General features: G+C 46.1%; 1 protein-coding gene across 4 annotated transcripts in view; it reads right to left on the bottom strand.

The window, feature by feature from the left end:
• Positions 1–10,490, bottom strand: part of LOC308524244 (RNA-binding protein 4) — a 32,027-nt gene extending 21,537 nt beyond the window's left edge. For 2 of the 4 annotated variants that reach the window (XM_081098479.1, XM_081098478.1), the window contains exon 1: positions 10,070–10,460. In XM_081098479.1, coding sequence (XP_080954605.1) covers positions 10,070–10,406 — 337 coding nt within the window. In that variant the 5' untranslated portion in view covers positions 10,407–10,460. Of the gene's footprint in view, positions 1–987; positions 1,849–2,619; positions 4,076–10,069 lie in introns of those variants that run through there. The other 2 variants (XM_081098471.1, XM_081098477.1) reach the window with 2 other exon arrangements.
• Positions 10,491–19,181: the final 8,691 nt, after the last annotated feature.

Here is a 19,181-nt window from a genome sequence, read left to right as displayed (position 1 = left end):
CACACCTCCCCAAAATTGCCTTACCCAAAGGAACATCAGTAGGTTGTCCTGTTATCACCCTTCCCAACCATTCTTCTTCCAATCATCCATCATTAAACATGAGCCTCCCATCTTATCCCTGGCTGGAATTCCCTAGTTTTTAGCCAGGTCCTCTCAACTTCCAGCACCTGAAAGTACAGAAATTATCTTTAATTCCTCACCCTATCCCAGCATCCCTACTTGGTTATGTTTGCACCTCAACACATTCCCAGAGTCTATCATGACAGCTTCAAATATAAACCCAGCAAGTAAACATCTGGAAACCCTAGTAAATGGAGATAGGCAAAGTGAGTCTCATGATGATAGGGGGTGGGCAGGACGCAGAAGGACACGCCATGGTGATGTTCAACAGGCAAAATATCAGGTCTGTGACCAGAATCTCCCGTACCTTCTTCCAATTGTCCGTCCCTCCTTTCTCCAACCACAGGGCAGTATCAGACACCAACATTACCCCCACCCCACTGCTGGCTCCCTTCCATTCCCAGTCCCAGCAGTCACTTGAGCCCACAGCCTGAAGGATCCACTAGCCTCATAAGCACCAAAGCAGCCCTTTCCCCACTTCTCACTTGAGAAGCCAAACCCCAGAACCACCCTGCTGCAGCACAGGTTGTTTCCCAACTGGAAACAAGTCAAGGAAAATGGTCAAGCATAGGCAGAAAAAAATGGTCAACACATCTTCTGCATTGGGGTGTGATTAAATCAAGTTGAGGGCAGAAGAAGCAGCCTAAGCAAGTTGGTCTGGACAATCCATTCTTAAAGATGGCAGACCAGCAGGACGACAGACTATGAGCTAAATCCCTCTGGGCAGCAGAGAAATCATTCTAATTTCCATGTCAAATCCCCTTCCTCATCTGCCCTGGGTTCTGTGGCTGCCATCATGTCTTCCTGGATGTCAAACTGGCTCCTCTGAAACTGAGTGCAATCAAGACAATGACAACCAGGTTTCCAAACTGTAAATTGCCCCAAGTTTTATTTGTAGTCCATACAAAAGGGAAAAAAAATTAAGTTTTTCTAACACCACCTACTTGGGGAGATAGGGGAGTGGGACTGTGCGGCTCAGCATCAGCTAAAATATCAGGAGTCGGTAGGAATTTGGATATACACCAACTGACTATCGCAGCAGGAACTCAGTCTCAACACAGTCTGAGGGACAGGCAGTGTCCCCTGGACTGTTGGCACAGCGTGGCGTATAGGAAATGGTTAAGCTAACCCTTTCCTGGCCTCCCTCGTATCTAAAAAGAAAAAGGCGCCGCGACCTCAGCTGCAGGTTGATTCCCCATCCAGACAACCTTAAATATCGCGCACAAAAATAAAAGGGAGCCAGGAAAAAATAAAAACATAAAAGAAACTCCCATCCTGGGGAGATGGGAGGCAGGGGAACCGCAGATCTAGAGCCAGTAGCAAGATTTGCTGCTGAGGCGAAGGTACAAAGTAGGTTACTACCAAACACTCAAAAGGATCGTGTCCTGGGGAAGGCCCACATGGTGGAGGGGATGAAAATCCACAAATGGGAGAGGTATGGGCCAGTGGTTTTGACCTGGGTCTGCACCCTACCCCACTTCTCTCCTTCCCTCCCTGTAATGCCCCATCGCAGGACGGCCCTACATGCGGCGCTGGTAGCCAGAGTGCATTTGAGCTGCCCGCAGGTAATCATTATAGGAGCCCGAATAGCGTGCGTAATCGGAATGAGCATCGGGCAGGCGACGGTAATCCAGCGAGGACTTTGTCGGCGAGCGGCGGAACGAAAGCTGCGACTCTGATAAACGGCGGTAATCAGAGAGCTCGGCTAAACGCCGGTCGGAACCATACCTAGTCGAGAGAAGAAGACAGTTGGTGAATGAGACAATTGAGGGGAGGGCTCCAGGTGGGCATGGGGGAGATGCCAATGGGGAGAGGGAGGGTGTGATCACACTGGTTTCCAACAAACAAGAATTTGTCAGAAGGCTCATCACCCTATCCAGGGCAAGAAATCAAGCCTGGTTCAACTCAGTGGGAAACCAAGCCCGCCACTGAAGCCCTCCCTTCTGAACTGGCCAAGGTGGATTTTGGTCTACATCCCAAACCACAAACTATCCCCACCCTTGGGTCCTGTAAAGAAAGACCGTGGTTGTTTACCAACAGAACGGCGGACGAAAGCAAGGTCCCCTACTTCCCACAGAGTGGACGCACCTCATATACCTTGCCTTCAGCCAATGAGTGCCAAAGGGACTACTCTTTCCAACCTACCCCCACCAAAGTCAGGACAACCACATAACAGGCTTAAGGATCCTACAGACAGTGGGAAAAGCTATAGGCCACAATCTTGCAGGCCGTAGCTCCAATGGCAGCTGGGGCCAGCCTAGACATGTGACACTTTTCCCAGCCTGACTAGCTGGTACCACCCCAGGCTGAGCACTAGGCTCCACCTGAACCTTGGCGACCAGGCAAGTTCACACACATCATCCCCTTCAGCCTTTGGACATCCCACGGGAATAGAAAAGATCAAGGGAGGGACCGATGGCTCCAGTTTCCCTCCCATGCCAACCTCAGCCCCCTGACCTAAGCCCCAGCTGGGGGCAAAGGCAGGGGGGCATACAGTACCTTTTCGACATGGCGACAGCCTTTTTGTAGGGATCGTCGTAGCTGGCCCGGGGTGGGGAGAGGCGGGTACGCTCATAGGGCGGCGGGGTACTGTTGGCGTTGGCAACGGCCCCCTGGGACATGGATAAGTAGGCTGCAGACGGCTGGCCTGCCCCATCATAGGCATTGCCCGGCTGGCCACGGTAGGAGGCAGCAGCCTGGGGATGCTGCTGGGCAGCATAAGAAGCAGCCAATGAGGCTGATGACTGAGTGCGGTAAGGACCTGCCAGGGTGGCAGAAGGCTGGGCCCCGTATGCAGCTGCAGCACCATAGGAGCCAGTGGCCGCAGCAGCTGACTGAGCCCCATAGGAGCCTGATAGGCCCATTGATGCTTGAGCCCCATAACTATTCAGTTGTGTCTGAACAACCGGCTGGGCCCCATAGGACCCAGCCATTGGGGTAGCGGCTTGTGCAGCATAGGCAGCTGGCTGACTGGCATAGGCAGCAGCTGCACCTGGCTGTGCCACATAGGCAGCAGGCTGGGAAGAGTAGGAAGCAGCCTGTTGTGCAGCATATGGGGCAGACTGCGCATTATAAGAGGCCGAGGCCTGGGCATTGTAAGAAGCTGCCTGGGCCCCATAAGCCAGTGAGGAGGCTGCAGACTGGGCCCCATAGGAGGCTGCCTGGGCCCCATAGGAGCCTAGGGAGGAAGCTGCTCCCTGGGTGTTGTAGGAGGAGGCAGCCGCACGAACCCCATAGGAAGAGGCAGCCTGTGCGCCATAAGATGGCTGGTTAGCATAGGAGGCCAGGGAGGAGCCCTGCGCCCCATAGGAGTTGAGTGAGGAAGCTGCAGCTGCCTGACCCCCATAGGAGGAAAGGGCCGAGGGCTGGGCTCCACCATATGGACCAAGCGAGGAAGCTGCAGCAGACTGGGAGCTAGGGCTGGCCAACTGGCCCCTGTATGGGGCCCCAAGGGAGACAGAGGGCTGAGCGCGGTAAGAGGCTGCCTGGGCTGTCATGGGCTGAGTCCGATAGCCGACACCCAAAGAGGCAGAAGGCTGAGCCCTGTAGGCAGCTCCCAGTGACACTGAGGGCTGGGCCCTGTAGGTGGCTGGCTGGGCCGTCAGAGGAGCCACATAAGAGGCTCGGGGAGGTGAACGGCGCAGGGGGCTGCGGTCGCGACCAAAGAAGGGTGGTGTGGGCTGACGGGCTTGCCCATCAAAGCCACCAGTGCTGTTGCCAAAAGCCTGCTGGTAGTCGAAGGTGGCAGAGAAGCCACCAGCTCCAGGGAATGCCGTATCCCCAGCCCCTGGTTTCTTGGTCTTGTCCCCAGACTGGATAGCCAGGCCAGGCCCCTTCTTCTGACCCTTGGTTGAGAGTTCCACGTTGATGCGCTTGCCCTTCACTTCTTTGCCGTTGAGCTGCGCGATGGCGGCTTTGGCATCTGCTTCCTTCTCCATGTGAACAAACGCGTAGTCTGATAAAGCAGCAGACAGAGGGTTAGCAATTAGGGGGGCAGGGCATGCTACCCAATGGGTCCCAAATTGGACACAGCAACAGCACCCAGCTGTTGCCAACTATCTCCAGGCCTCCAAACCCTCCTCTCCAGGAGTTAGGTCATAAAACGTGACTCCCATATACAAAGCTTCTGACTGTCGCAAGCAGCCACCTTTGGCCTTCTCCCATTTTTCCCTTTCCCCTGCCACCTCACCCAACTTCCTGGTGAGAGAAGAAAGAGCAAAGATGAACTGCAACACGGGATAAAAATCTTCACAGCTCCTGTAAGTACAAACCAAAACGCAAAACGCAGAAAGGGTGCCTGGATCACTCAATTATTCAGTATTCTCTACCCAAGGTCACCAAACACTACAGCTCACCTTTGAGGCTTAACACTCAAACACTGGAAATGACTACCTATGTCTTGGCATGATTCATGTCTCAGGCTAGGGTCCAATTAAGGCAAAAGAGCTAGAATGCAATGCGCAGTGCATGAAATTCTTCTAATATGATCTCCCCTTTTCCCAAAGTACTTCCCAGTTTCCAAAGCACTTTTGTGCACAGGACTTCACGACAATCCTGTGAGGTAGGCAGGACAAAGGATCATTCACCCCATTTTACAGGTGGGCAAACACGCTCAGAGAATTTATATGGCTTGCCCCAAATCAAAATGTGTTAGAGCCATGAACAGAATCCCAACTTTCCATACCAGTCACTACACAGTCTATTCCTAAGAAGTCAATGCATAAGGCAGGAATGTATAATAAGATGACTAGAAAGGGGAGAAGCTGGACCCCATGTAAGCCAACAAAGTGTGGGAATGCAAACTAAGCCTCCTTGCTGAGTTCAGGCCCAAGTCTCCTCCCGTAGGTTACATTACACCCTCCACTGCTTCCTCTTCAAGGGGAAAGCCTTTGGGCTCCTGTTCACAAAGCAGACGTTTACAGGAAAAACTTGGTTTCTCAGCTTTAAGGCGAAAAGCTGCAATGACTACAGCAGGCTCTGCTCAACAAATTACCCCTGAGGTCCTCATTCAGGATCTGAATGGGCTATGGTGGGATAGGCTCTAAAATAGGACATTGATTTTGCTTGGCTGGTGTGGCCCAGTGGTTGAGTGTTGACCTATGAACCAGGTTCGATTATGGGCTTGATCCCCAGTGTAGGACGTGCAGGAGGCGGCCGACCAATGATTCTCTATTATTGATGTTTCTCTCTCTCCCTATCCCTTCCTCTCTGAAATCAATACAAATTTTTTAAAATAGGATGTTGATCTCAAAGACCTATATATCTACCACATAGAAAGAAAATTTTAGGAGGGGAAGGAGTGGGAAGAAATTCTTTATTATATTCAAACTCACAAACCATAGTAGTGTAAGCAGGATATGAAAAACAGTGATAAGATCATGCTTGTAGGAAATAAAGCCATGCAGTTAACATCTGGACCTATGGCTACTTTAAGATACAGCCCAAGTACCAGGAGCCCATCCCTCTCATATCAGTTTAGGAAATGTAGAACTACCTGGATGAAATTATTAAGGTTCCATTCTTGAAGATAAGAATTATATTTAATGGCCTTAAATAAGTGTCCTAATTTCTAGAAACTTTCATATTGGAATGCCCTCTCTAGCTGCTTCTATAGAGCAAGTCATTTTCCTGAATCTAAGGCAATACCACCAACCGACTCTCATACAAATGAGAATAAAATTTAATCAACAGGTGGAAGTCAGAAGTCTGGTATTACACAAGGAATCCTGGGCTAGGAGCTAAAAGTCTTTAGTTACAGATCCAAATATCACTGATTTCCTATAAGCTCTTAAAGGACTTATATTTTATTTCTCTATCTGACAAATCTGTCCTACCTACCTCAGAATTAGGAGATTCAAATGAGAAGATAAGCCCAGCCAGTAAAGCTCAGGAATTGAGCACTGACCCATGAACCAAGGGGTCACCAGTTGATTCTTGGTCAGGGCACATGCCTGGGTTGCAGGCCCCATCCCCAGTAGGGGACATGCAGGAGACAACAAATCGATGTTTCTCTCTCATCAATGTTTCTCCCTCTCTATCCCTCTCCCCTCCTTTCAAATCAATTTTTAAAAAGAGAAGATAAAAGTGCCTTGTAAAGTAAAAATAACTACATGATAAAGGATTATGATGATTCAATCCTAGGAATAACTACAGTCTTATCTCACTACAGAATATTATCTTCCATCTCTAATAAAACACAAGAGATACAATGCCATCTGTACGTGTACACGTGGAACTGGCCAGAGATGATGAAAGTGCACACTGAACTATCACTCTCAGTCTTCACATCCCCATGGCCAGAACCTGATTCCTTATCTACCAATTGGGAAAGCAAAAATGTTCCTTTCCAAACCTGATCAGGCTCTGGTGGTTGGAGCATTATCCCATACACCAAAAGGCTGCTGGTTTGATTCCGTCAGGGCACATACCTAGGTTGTGATTTGGATCCCCAGCCACCTGCGTACGGGAAGTAGCCAAGATATTTTTCTTTCTTTCTTTCTTTCTTTCTTTCTTTCTTTCTTTCTTTCTTTCTTTCTTTCTTTCTTCCTCTCTCTCTCTCTGTCTCTCTCTCTCTCTCTCTCAATAAACATGTATTTTTAAAAAGTATTCCTTTTGGCCTAGCCACAGGACATCACCAGAATTGTCCTCTGATCTCTCACCTCCACTTTGGGTAGGGTGAACTAAAAATAGATGCTGGTGGTTGGAAACCTCTTTAAAAGCAGAGAGTAAGCTGACCCTCAGGAGAATGGCAATACCAACCTGAGAATGCAAAGGCAAGCAGAAAGCAGGAGCCTGTAGGCAGATTAAGGAGAGTGGGGAAAAAACCTCCAAGCACTGTGAGGGAACAGTAATGAACCATACTATATTCCAGGCTAACCTGAGACTAGAATGAGCTAGGGAAATAAACACCCAACAAAAAAACTGCAATGGGTTTACAAGAACAGTAGGACTGTCTACTCCCTACTTAGTCGGGTTTTCTTGAGACCAAGTTGTGAAATTAAGATTTCACATGTACAGTTCCATTGACCGCCCACCAAAGCTACACAACTCATTTTTTAAAGCCATCAGATACAATTATAACCAGTTTATATCAGAAATGTCCTAAGCCTGAGATTGGAGGGAATAGGTTGTCCAAATGACTCAATCATATCAGGCTAACCAATCCTATCAGTGAACAGTCAAGCACAGACCTAACCCTATCAAAGATTCTGGGAACCCAACTACTCCAAGAAAAAAAAACAGACTTAGTGAATTCCAAAGACCCACCTACCTGACCTGGAGAGCTGGTTCAAGGAACAGTGACCTATGAAGGAAATCCACGCATTTAAAGGGAATAGCAAGCAATGTTTTACAGAGCTCTCCTGATTATCTGGTGGCATTACAATTCTTCTAGTTCCAAGTTAACTGAATCCAGAAAAATGAGCGTTCTTATCCTAAGAAGAGTAAAAATCTCTAACTTGAAACTACAGAGCTATGTATAGGAGAAAAGAATGGACACACACAAAAAAGGATACGAAAGTTTCCTCTCCTGCTTTTAGACTTCCCTGAAGTCTAAATGGTTCCTAGCTGTCAGGGACTGATTCTCTTTCTTTATCTTTCAACACCCAATAGAATATAGCTGTAGAAAGTGGTTGTAATCCGCTGTTGCTACAGAGATTTTTACTCTACAAATCATATCTAAGCAAGCTCCTGGGGTAACCAAGCAACTGTTCCCCCCGTAAAATAAAACAGAACTGGTTGTCCTGTGCTATGCCAAGTTTCTGTGCTTTTCCAAGGTCTGGACAGCCAACACAAGATTCAATAAAATGCCCATTCCCAGCCCAGGAAATAAGTAAGCTATTTATATAGCCAGAGCTAGTTTCTTCTACATTCCCAACTTAAAACCTCACTTTCCTTCATCCCAAAGACATAGAAAGGCATCAGGGAAGTATATCATGCTAAAATCTCTCCCATGGTCCCTTATATCAAAGTCTATCAGAAGGTGTTACATTATCTGCATAACTACAAATAACAGCTGACCACCACTCCCTGAGGAAATCAAGGCATTTCTAATCAAATGTTTACAAAGGCACAATGCGCACAAAACTTTCATTCTAAAGCCAAGAGTTCTAAAAACTGCATGCAGTTTACACTTCACCCTGCCCTCCACTGCCACTTCAGCGTCTGTCCCAAGCAAATTTTCTGCTTTCTCTACCACCTGAAAGCACGCTTCTTGACCAATGAGTGCCATGTGAACTGTCCCTGAAGATGCCAGTTTCTAGACTCCAATCTTGTAGCCATCCTGCCTAACAACCACAAAAAAAAAAAAAAAAAAAAAGGTCAATCTAACACAGAATTCTCATAATGAGCCACACATACTCCCATCCATTTCCTGGCCAGGTGCCCAACCTGAGGCTCTTCCTACTCTCACTCTACACAGAAGCAAAAATCCATGCACCGTACAGCCTGCCTCAGAGCACCCAGCAGGAAAGCCTGAATCCGGAGAGTCGTGGACTTGCATAGCCTGAGTTGAGGAAAACAGAATGTAGTATTAATGCAGAACAAATAACTGACCCTAAGAGTGGCGACTACAAACCTTTACATTTCCCAGTTACAGAAAGGACAAGGAATGGCCCAAAAACTGTGCCTCTCCAGGACAGCAAATAAGGTATCTTAGTGGAAATGAATAAGCACCTGCACCCACATTTCTTCCCTATCCTCAAAATTTCTCACACAGGGTTATGAGCTCGTATGAATTCAACACCAGGAGCAGGGCATCATACTCCCAGGTCGCATCCTCAAAGATGGCAGGGCAAAGTTAACTCTGCTCTGTTCCCAAGTGGAGCAGAGACTAGCCACATACACAAGGGCTGTCCCACCAAACCCTGCCAACATAAAATAAAAAGAGCTTAGGGTATAAGAAGCCATACTATGATTTTTAAAGTATCAACTAGGTTCCAAAACGAAGGTCGGGTCTAAACTATGGTGATACATTTTTCTCGAAGTTTAAACTTAGGGATCTGCCCTGAGGATTAGACTAGTCGAGCAAAGTCAACTAGTAAGTAAATTTGTTTAGCCAATGTTTAAGGAAGACCTCTCACAGGCCCCTTCCCATGTTTCCCCCCCAACCACAGAGTATGTCCCCTTGCAAAATCACCAAGCTCATATAAAAGAATGATACTGCCCTGGGGCACAGATTTGGCAAGTCAAGTCTACGGAGAAGGGGCCTTCATAAAATAAGCCTCCTTCCACATTCGAAAAGTCGGGATTTCCAGTATATAGATGCAAAATCGAGTCCAACGGGGGGAAAAAACGAATTTGAGGGAGCTGGAAAGCGCAGAGTTGCCACGCCTAACCCACCTAACGATACTGAAAGGCCCAAGTGGTGAGGAAGGGGCCCCGCTGGTACCCACGAGTAGCTATACCCATACGTACCCCATGCCACAAAATACTAAAAAGATCCCAGCCCAAGAAACGTCAAAGGGCCCCGTTACCTTCCGCTCGAGAGCATTCACCGGGAGGGTACACGAGGGTGGTCTTGGGGCGTCAGCCCCCACCTTTTCCCTCTTCCCACGCTCTGACCGACGTCTGGGGAAGCGGAGATCTTCCCCGATCCGTGATCCGGCTTGTGCCCGTCACTTCCCAATTTCCGCTCGGTGCCAGGCCCAGAAGAACAGTGGAAGGCGCGCCCCCGGTACACCAGCAAGTCTCTCAGGCGCGTCCCCGGCCCCGTAGCTCGGCCACTGGACGCGGCTCCCACCCAGAGCCGCTTCCTCCCATTTTGTGAATGGTGCCTGGGCCGCAGGGGAGGAGGGTGGTCCTACCCATCGCGCCCCCAACAACTCCGGGCTCGCTCCCGCGGACTGTCCCCCCCGACCCCCAACCGCGCCGTGACCGACCCCCGGGAAAGGGGCGTGGCTAACAAGCAGTGCCCCGCGCGCGCCCGCCCCCAAGCGCGCCTCCGCGTTACCTTTCACCACGTCACACTCGATGACGCGTCCGCGGCGCTCAAAAAGGCTACGCAATTCCTGGCTCGTGCATGCAGCCGACACATTGCCCACGAAAATCTTCCAAGTGTTTAGAGGCCGTGGGCGCGACATCTCCACCACGAGCGCGCGCCCAGGCCGCAGCTCGTGGCCATGCAGGGCCTCGATGGCGCGCAGCGCGCCCGCGTTCTCGCGCATGTGCACGAAGGCGAACTGTTTCATGACGGCGCAGCTCATGACTGTGCCGTAGGGCGCGAAGAGGGCTGCCAGCTCCTCCGGCGTCGTATCCGCTCCATCGACGTTTCCCACGAATATCTTCATTTTGTCGCTGCAGTCGCCTTCCCGGAGAGCCGGGACCTCTCCGCAAGCGACAAGCGAAACGTCCGGCCTGCCGGCAGTCCTCCCAGGAATGGCTGGCGACTGAGAACCCCGCCGCGCAGGCGCTCTAATATAGCCAATCAAGGCTCGCATCCCGCGCGTTCTGCAGCCAATCAGAGAGTCTAAGAAAGATTGTACACAGACACAGCCAATCCCAGAGGGCCTAGCGCCCGCTCGTTAACGGAGGGGTGGGAGAAGAACGACGGCGCGCGACCAACCGCCACTGCCGAGGGGCGGGGGAAAGGAGGGTTGGAAGTGTGGGTACGGGAGCATCGGCAGCCCAGCGGCCTAGTCTCAGAGGCCGCGCCGCCTCTGCCCCGGGTGGAGCTGGAATCCGCAGGCCCCACGGGAAAACTTGGTTCACTCGGAAGTCAGAGCTTCTCCCATCCTGGCAGCTTAGGCCAACCCCGCGCCTAGAGGTGGCAGAGGGAGTGTCCGCGGGGAGGCCTGGCCTGGCAGGAAAAGCCCGGACAAACGCCTTCCCGGCTTCCGGAACTACCGCCTCCAGGCCGTGCAGGGCGATCCGTGGGGATCCGAGGGGCCTCTGCCCGGGGAGGAACCCTCGTACCCTTACAGTGGTTCTCAACCTTCTGGCCCTTTAAGTACAGTTCCTCATGTTGTGACCCAACCATAAAATTATTTTCGTTGCTACTTCATAACTGTAATTTTGCTACTGTTATGAGTCGTCATGTAAATATCTGATATGCAGGATGGTCTTAGGCGACCCCTGTGAAAGGGTCGTTGGGCCGCCAAAGGGGTCGCGACCCACAGGTTGAGAACCGCTGCTAGAAACACGTTCTCTGGGGTTGCTGAGGCCCCGGCAGACTCTGGGAAATAAGAGCACGTCTCTGCCCTTATGGACTTGACAAACGAGGGTTAATGAGATGTAGCCTTCTTGTGTATGTTTGAAATTTTCTACGTAAGTTTAATAAAATAAAAAGGTCAAAAGAAGGGTCCTTGAGTCAGCAAACGTTGAGCCTTTTAATAAAAATAAAAGGAAAAATTTCAAAACTGACGGATGTATATAAATAAAAATTTTTGCATGGCAGAAGACATCAAAAACAAGTTCATGTAACCAACTCAGGGAAATATTTGCCTACATACTCATTCCACAGATTTTATTATCTACCATGTGAGCAGCACCAAGAATATAGCAGTGAACAAAACGTAACAAAACTCCCCACCTTGGAGCTTATATTATGGTGAGAAGACAGATCAACAAAACATCATTTGTTGAATAGCGCTAGAGATGTGTAAAGTAACAGCAAGCCAGAATGAGGAGCCATTCCAGTCAGAAAGCCTGTTGAAGGAATTGCAGGAAGCTGGGATGGCTGGAAGTGGGACATTGCGTGAATACTAGAGCATAAGGCTAGGAGTGGGGGGCCGGAGGCGTAACCCCTTGTAGACATTGAAATCACTGGCTTTCACTCTTAGGCTTCCAGGAGACAGGCTGCCCTATGTCTGTGGAGTACATAGGGCAGAGGGGTTCATCTGCTAAGACTTTTATTGTTTTGTAGGTGACTTTTTTTTTTTTTTTTTGGTGCACTGTTCCTGGAGGTATTGCAATACCATGTTGATGCGTGGAGTGGACACAGCAAGCTCCTATTCCATCTCCCTGTTCCAAAAATACACTTAATATAATGTCCTCAGATAGAGGATGTGTCAGATATTAAACTGATAAGAACAGATACTACACTTGATCTTAGCCAAAAGGCCGAGAGGTGATAAAGGTAATCATTGCTGCTATTGAAATGGGCAAAAACAAAGAGAAAACAGTTGCTTGCTCAGAAAAATTACCACTACTTCTAAAATACGGTTTGGCTCAGTGGATAGAGCGTCAGCCTGCGGACTGAAGGGTCCCACGTTCGATTCCTCGATTCCGTTCAAGTGCACATACCTCAGGTGGAGACTCCTCCCAGGCCTGAGCCCTGGTTGGGGCACCTGCAGGAGGCAATCAATTGATCCAACTGATGTGTTTCTCTCACATCAATGTTTCTCTCTGTCTTTCCCTCTCTCTTCCACTCCAAAAAATAAAAAATCCAGGAGAGAGATGATGGTGACATGGATCAAGGTGTCCCAATAGAATGCAGGGGAAGTGGTCAGATTTGACTGTAGAGCTGTGATTGGTTGTAAATTGTGAAAGAGGAATCAAAGATGACACTGAGCCACTGGAAGCATTAACTGAGATGAGTAATATTGCAGGAGAAATAGATTTTCTGTGGAAGACCAGAAATTCTATTTTGGACATGATAAGTTTAAGATGCCTCTACTTAAAGTTGTGCAAACAGCCAAGTGGAGATACGAATGGCAATTAGATATGTATCTGCAGTTGAGGGCAACTGTACAAAAAACTACAAATCTACATGGGAAAAAGATGAAATAAATGAGCCAAGGATATAAACTGGCAATTCTATAGGAAAAGAAGTGCAAATGAGGCATATAATACTTGAATTAAAAAAATAACTACAAATGGCCAATAAAAAAGGAACTCCATTGGTAGTCTGAGTGCAATTTCCTGAAAAAATGAGAACATTTTTCACCCCTCAGATTTGCAAAAATATTAGATTTAAATCTATTGCTGTTAAGGTGTGAGGAAAGTACATTCACACATTGCTAATGATAGTGTGAACTCTACATCCTTCTTGGAAACTATCCTGGTAATATCAAAACTTTAAAATGCAGTAAGTCTTTAACAAAGTAATCCTACTGGAAATCTAGCCTACAGAGAACTCATCAATAAAGGTATTGGTATATGCCGAAACCGGTTTGGCTCAGTGGATAGAGCGTCAGCCTGCGGACTGAGAGGTCCCGGGTTCGATTCCGGTCAGGGGCATGTACCTGGGTTGCGGGCACATCCTCGGTGGGGGATGTGCAAGAGGCAGCTGATCGATGTTTCTCTCTCATCGATGTTTCTAACTCTCTCTATCTCTTTCCCTTCCTCTCTGTGAAAAATCAATAAAATAAAAAAAAAAAAAAAAAAAAAAAGGTATTGGTATAAATTTATTATAGAATTTTGTAGTAGTAGCAAATGTCCATTAATAAGAGGATTATGCCCTGACTGGTTTGGCTCAGTGGATAGAGCGTCAGCCTGCGGACTGAAGGATCCCAGGTTCGATTCTGGTCAAGGGCATGTTCCTTGGTTGCAGGCATATCCCCAGTAGGGGGTGTGCAGGAGGCAGCTGATCTATGTTTCTCTCTCATTGATGTTTCTAACTCTCTATCCTTCTCCCTTCCTCTCTGTAAAAAAAAATCAATAAAATATATTTTTTAAAAAATAAGGGAACTAGGTATTGCCTTATGATGGAATATTATATTGCTATTAAAAATAGTTCAAAATTTATTTTTTTAATATATTTTATTGATTTTTTACAGAGAGGAAGGGAGAGGGACAGAGAGTTTGAAACATCAATCAGCTGCCTCCTGCACACCCCCCACTGGAGATGTGCCCGCAACCACAGTACATGCCCTTGACCGGAATTGAACTTGGGACCCTTCAGTCCGCAGGCCGACGCTCTATCCACTGAGCCAAACCGGTTAGGGCAAAAATAGTTCAAAATTTATTGATATGAAAGATTAACCATAATTTAAGAGGGTAAAAATACAATGCAATTGTATAATGTTATATCTTTCTAAGCCATAGGGGGAAAAGCCTTTCATAGATGTGCATATTTTTTTTAGTATAGAGAAATAACAATCAAGGTAATGAGATGAGGAGTTAATTTTTATACATTTCCATATCATTAGACTTTTAGCAATAGCATCTAATTCTTTTATAATTAAAAAATAAAATAGCTCTGGCCGGTTAGCTCAGTGGATAGAGGACTGAAGGGCCCCAGGTTCGATTCCAGTCAAGGGCACATGCCCAGGTTGCCAGCTCCATCCCCAGTAGGGGGCGTGCAGGAGGCAGCCGATCTATGATTCTCTCTCATCATTGATCTCTCTCTCTCTCTCTCTCTCTCTCTCTCTCTCTCTCCCTTCCTCTCTGAAATCAATAAAACTCACTTTATGATGAGAGACCCATTCAGAACTGGAGAAGGGAAAGGAGTTGCCCACCATCAAGCTGGTGGTAGAACTGGAGCTAAGTTGGTGCCCTTTCTATTACCCAAGGTCAAGGAGTTAGAGATACATTGAAATCGTGATTTGCCAGCTGTGTGAATGTGAGCAAAAGTCTTCACATCTGTGAACCTCACCTCCTTCACTTGTAAAATAACTGGCCTTCTTACAAGATTTATTTTTTTGTGGTAAAATATACATAACATAAAATTTACCATTTTTTAAAGGTAGCATTCTATGGCATAAAGTACATTCATAGTGTTGTGCAACCACCACCACCACCACACTCCATCTCCAGGACCACGTCTATCTCTCCAACCGAAAATCTGTCCCCATTTAACACAAACTCCCCATTCACTCCTCCTCTCAGCCTCTGGTGTCCGTCATTCTTCTGTCTGTATGAATGTGACTATTCTAGGTATCTCATGTAAGTGGGATCATACAAATATTTGTTCTTTTGTGACTGGCTTACGTAGCATAATGTCCTCAAGGTTCATCCATGTTGGAGTATGTGCCAAAATTTCCTTTCTTTTTTAAGGCTAAATAATATTCCATTGCATGTAGGTACTACATTTTGGGTTGTTTCTCTTGGTAAACACCTATGAACCACAGGTTGTTGTAAGCACTACACAAGGTACAATAAAGTATTTAGCACCCTATAAATCATGGAGCTATTAGAAAAATAGCTATACTACAGAATTCTAAGTCAAATAAAAAAAACCTATAGAACCTCAACTAAAATTGTAGTAAGCACCCGCTGTCTGCCAGGCCATCTTCTAATTTCTAAAACAACATTCAATTAGAATTATAATGCCCTATATGTGTTTAAAGACAAAAATAAAGATCACTTCTCTTGGTTTTCACCATACCTCATACCCAGAATGGATCTATTTCTGTGGTAACGATGCCAGACTTTCCCTGATACTTTATCTCTCCTCATGCGGGAGCCCAGAGACATAACTAGCCCATCAGGCTGTGCCAAATGGCCTTAACTATAATAAAAAAGAGAATCAAAAAGAAAGACATTGCTAATTAAATAATGTCTATGATATGAAATATCTATGATGAACTATATCTTCTGGTCGGCTACACATGCAGACTAATACAGAGACATCACATTGGCAACTCAAAGAGTATATTGCCATTGGCAATACCATTCTCCAAAATGGTGAACAGCTTTTTTTTCCCGCAGCAATACTTTGGTATTTTAAATTTATTATTTTATCGAGAGAGAGAGAGAAACATCAATTTGCAGTTCCACTTATATATACACCCATTGGCTGATTCTTGCATGTGCTCTGACCAGGGATCAACCTTGGCGTATCTGGACAACACTCGAACCAACTGAGCTACCCAGCCAGGGCAAAAACTCAATAATCCAAACCAAACAAAGAACAGGAAAGTTAATTGTCTATTTAAACTGTACCAGAAATGCTGTTTTTTTTAAAATAAATAAAATAATAAATTCTAATTATAAACATGTTTTTCACATACAAGTATATCTGGTGGGACATTTGAAAGTTGTGCAGAAAATGGAACGGGTCTTTATTACGCCTGACTACCCTGCACATTGCAAGTTGGCAAGGATGCCTAGCTTTCCCCCAATACATGCCTAGAACACCTCCCCACCCAGCATTGTCACAACCAGAAAAATCTCCCTCACAAATCCCAAGAAGTTCCCTAAGGGGCAGTAACACCCCAGTTGAGAACCAATGGTCTAAACCAAATTTTGTAAACTTGGAGTAAGCTTAATTTTTAGTAACTCTGAGTTAACTTAGGGTAAAAATTTCTGTAATAAAGCAATCTGATAGGAAAAGACCTTATCTCTTTACAAGGAATGGAAGGAAACATGAGAAATTCTGTCCTGTAAACTAGCGAACAGAGCCCAAATTTACTTATAAGACTTTTGCCTTAGTTAATTATATTAGCAAACAAAAGTTCTGTGGTTTATTAGGCCAAAAAAATCAGGTCCTAATCCCTGGAACCTGGAAATGTTTCTTTATTTGGAAAAAGGGTCTTTGTAGATGGGATTAAGTTAAGGATCATGAGATATGGATATTACCCAGGATTATTCAACTGGGCCCTAAAAACAAGCATGTATATCCCTATGAGAGGGAAGCAAGAGGGAGATTGGCACAGATAAACAGAGGAGAAAATCATGGGAAGACAGAGCAGAGAGAGGTTTGAAGATGTTGGCCTTGTAGATAGAAGTGATGTGGCCACAAGCCAAGAATTCCAACATCCACCAGATGTTGAAAGAGGCAAGTAATGAATATTTTTCTGAATACAGTGTGGCCCTGGTGACACGTTGATTTTAGGTCAGTGATACTAATCTTCCTGACTCTGGATTTGCCTATTCAAAACATCTATATCCTATATAATAAAAGGGTAATATGCAAATTGACCCTAATGGCAGAACAAACAGAACGACCGCTGGACCAGTCACTATGAGGCGCACTGACCACCTCTTGGTCTCTTTCCCTGGCCAGCAGGCTCCAAAGAATAAGTAAAGATAATAGTTCTTATTTTAGCCCTAACTGGTTTGGCTCAGTGGATAGAGCGTCAGCCTGCGGACAAAAGGTCCCAGGTTCGATTCCGTGAAGGGCATGTACCTTGGCTGTGGGTACATCCCCAGTAGGAGGATCAATGTTTCTAACTCTCTATCCCTCTCCCTTCCTCTCTGTAAAAAACCAATAAAATATATTTTAAAAAAATAGTTCTTATTTTACCAGATTTATAAATAGAACAATGAAATTTGTAATTTAAAGGTTTACGGAACACCAGGCTTCAATTAACTTCAAAACATTGGGTCATAATTATATCAGTTTCTTGTGGCTGCTATAACAAATTTACCACAAATTTATTTTTTTGTTAATCTTCACCTGAGGATATTGCATTTAGTGCCCATCCAGGTAACCCAGGGTAATTTCATCTCAAAATATTTAATCACATCTGCAAAGACCCTTTTTCCATATAAGGTAAGATTGACAGCTTCCAAGGATTAGGACTTGATAATTCTGGGGCTATTGTCAGCCTATCACAGTAATCTTTTTGAAAAAGCAATTGGGCCTTAACTGGTTTGGCTCAATGGACAGAGCATCGGCCTGCGGACTCAAGGGTCCCAGGTTTGATTCCGGTCAAGGGCATGTACCTTGGTTGCAGGCACATACCCAGTAGGGAGTGTGCAGGAGGCAGCTAATTGATGTTTCTCTCTCATCGATGTTTCTAACTCTCTATTCCTCTCCCTTCCTCTCTGTAAGAAATCAATAAAATATATTTAAAAAAAAAAAAAAGCAATTGGCTTGGCCCAATTGTGGCTCAGTGGTTGAGCGTTGACCTATGTTCTATTCGTGGTCAGGGCATATGCCGGGGTTTCAGGCTCCATCCCCAGTAGGGGGCGTGCAGGAGGCAGCCGATCAATGATTCTCTCTCATCATTGATGTTTCTCTCTCTCTTTCCCTATCCATTCCCTCTCTGAAATCAATAAAAATAGACTTTAAAAATAAATAAATAAAGCAATTGCTAATACCAGTAGTCTTTTCAGTGCACTGATACCATTAATGTACATCATAAACATGATGACAGCATTCTTTCCTGCTCAAATTGACAGGGGTATTATTAGAGGATCAGACCCAGGGAATTCAGAGCACTTTTCTGTTTGTGGGGGTATGGGGATCGAACCTGCAACCCAGCTACATGCCCTTGACTGGCAATCAAACCCAAGACGGTTCCAATGCTCTAACCACTGAGAACACTGGCCAGAGAGCACACAGTTTCTTTCTTTTTTTTTTAATTCATTTTATTTTTTCTTTATTTTTAAAAATATATGCATTTTCTTTTTACCAACCCATACAGTTTCTGATTCAGTGAGTCTGGAGTGAAAGCCCCAGAATTTGCATTCCAAACATTTCCAGGTGCACGCAGGCTGCTGATCCAGGGACCACAAGGGTGCCCTCTCGAGAGCACTAGTAGAGGAAACAGCCAACAGGGATCCTTGAGAAGGGGCGCTGCCGTTGCTCTGAAGAGGACTCCAATCAGGCCCCTCTGCCAGAATGCAGCTACAGACAACAGAAGGTTCTTTCAGGGTTCACAGCTCTACAAACCCACAACGTGGAATCCCAGGCAGAACTGAGAACGGAACGCCAGAAAGGGTGAACTCAGGGTCCCTGAGACATGAAGACAATGAGGCGGGAGCCACTGAGAAAGCAGCTGTGGCAGAGAGATGATCAATGGCAGCTGAGAGAACAGGCGGCAAAAGGAATTGTCTGGGTTCCCTAAATTGCAGTGCAAAACTGCTTAGTTTATACACAATTTGTGGCAGTTTCTGGCTAAACAATTTTTATTTTAATGGCTATGTGTGTTCTTTTTCTAGCAAACTTCTGTTTATAACAAATGAATCTTGCTTTCCATACTTGACAATGAGAACTAATATAGTGGGTAAGAGCATAGACTTGGAGCCAGACCACCTGGGTCATGTTACTGTGTGTCTTAGGCAAGTTCCACAACCACCTCTGTCCTGCAGTTTCCTCATCTGTAACATGGGATAATAACAGAACCTACTTTGTAGTATTGTCATGAGGATTAAATTAATTACAGCATGGAAAGTGCTTAAAACAGAGCCTGGCACTGAATAATCACAATATAGGTACAGTGTTAGCAAATATG

This window comes from Myotis nattereri, assembly GCF_964212035.1.
Source record: "Myotis nattereri genome assembly, chromosome: 9".
In the NCBI taxonomy this organism is placed as follows: Eukaryota; Metazoa; Chordata; class Mammalia; order Chiroptera; family Vespertilionidae; genus Myotis; species Myotis nattereri.
Note: the sequence above shows the minus strand (reverse complement) of the source record. Positions and strands in the feature narration are given on the sequence as shown.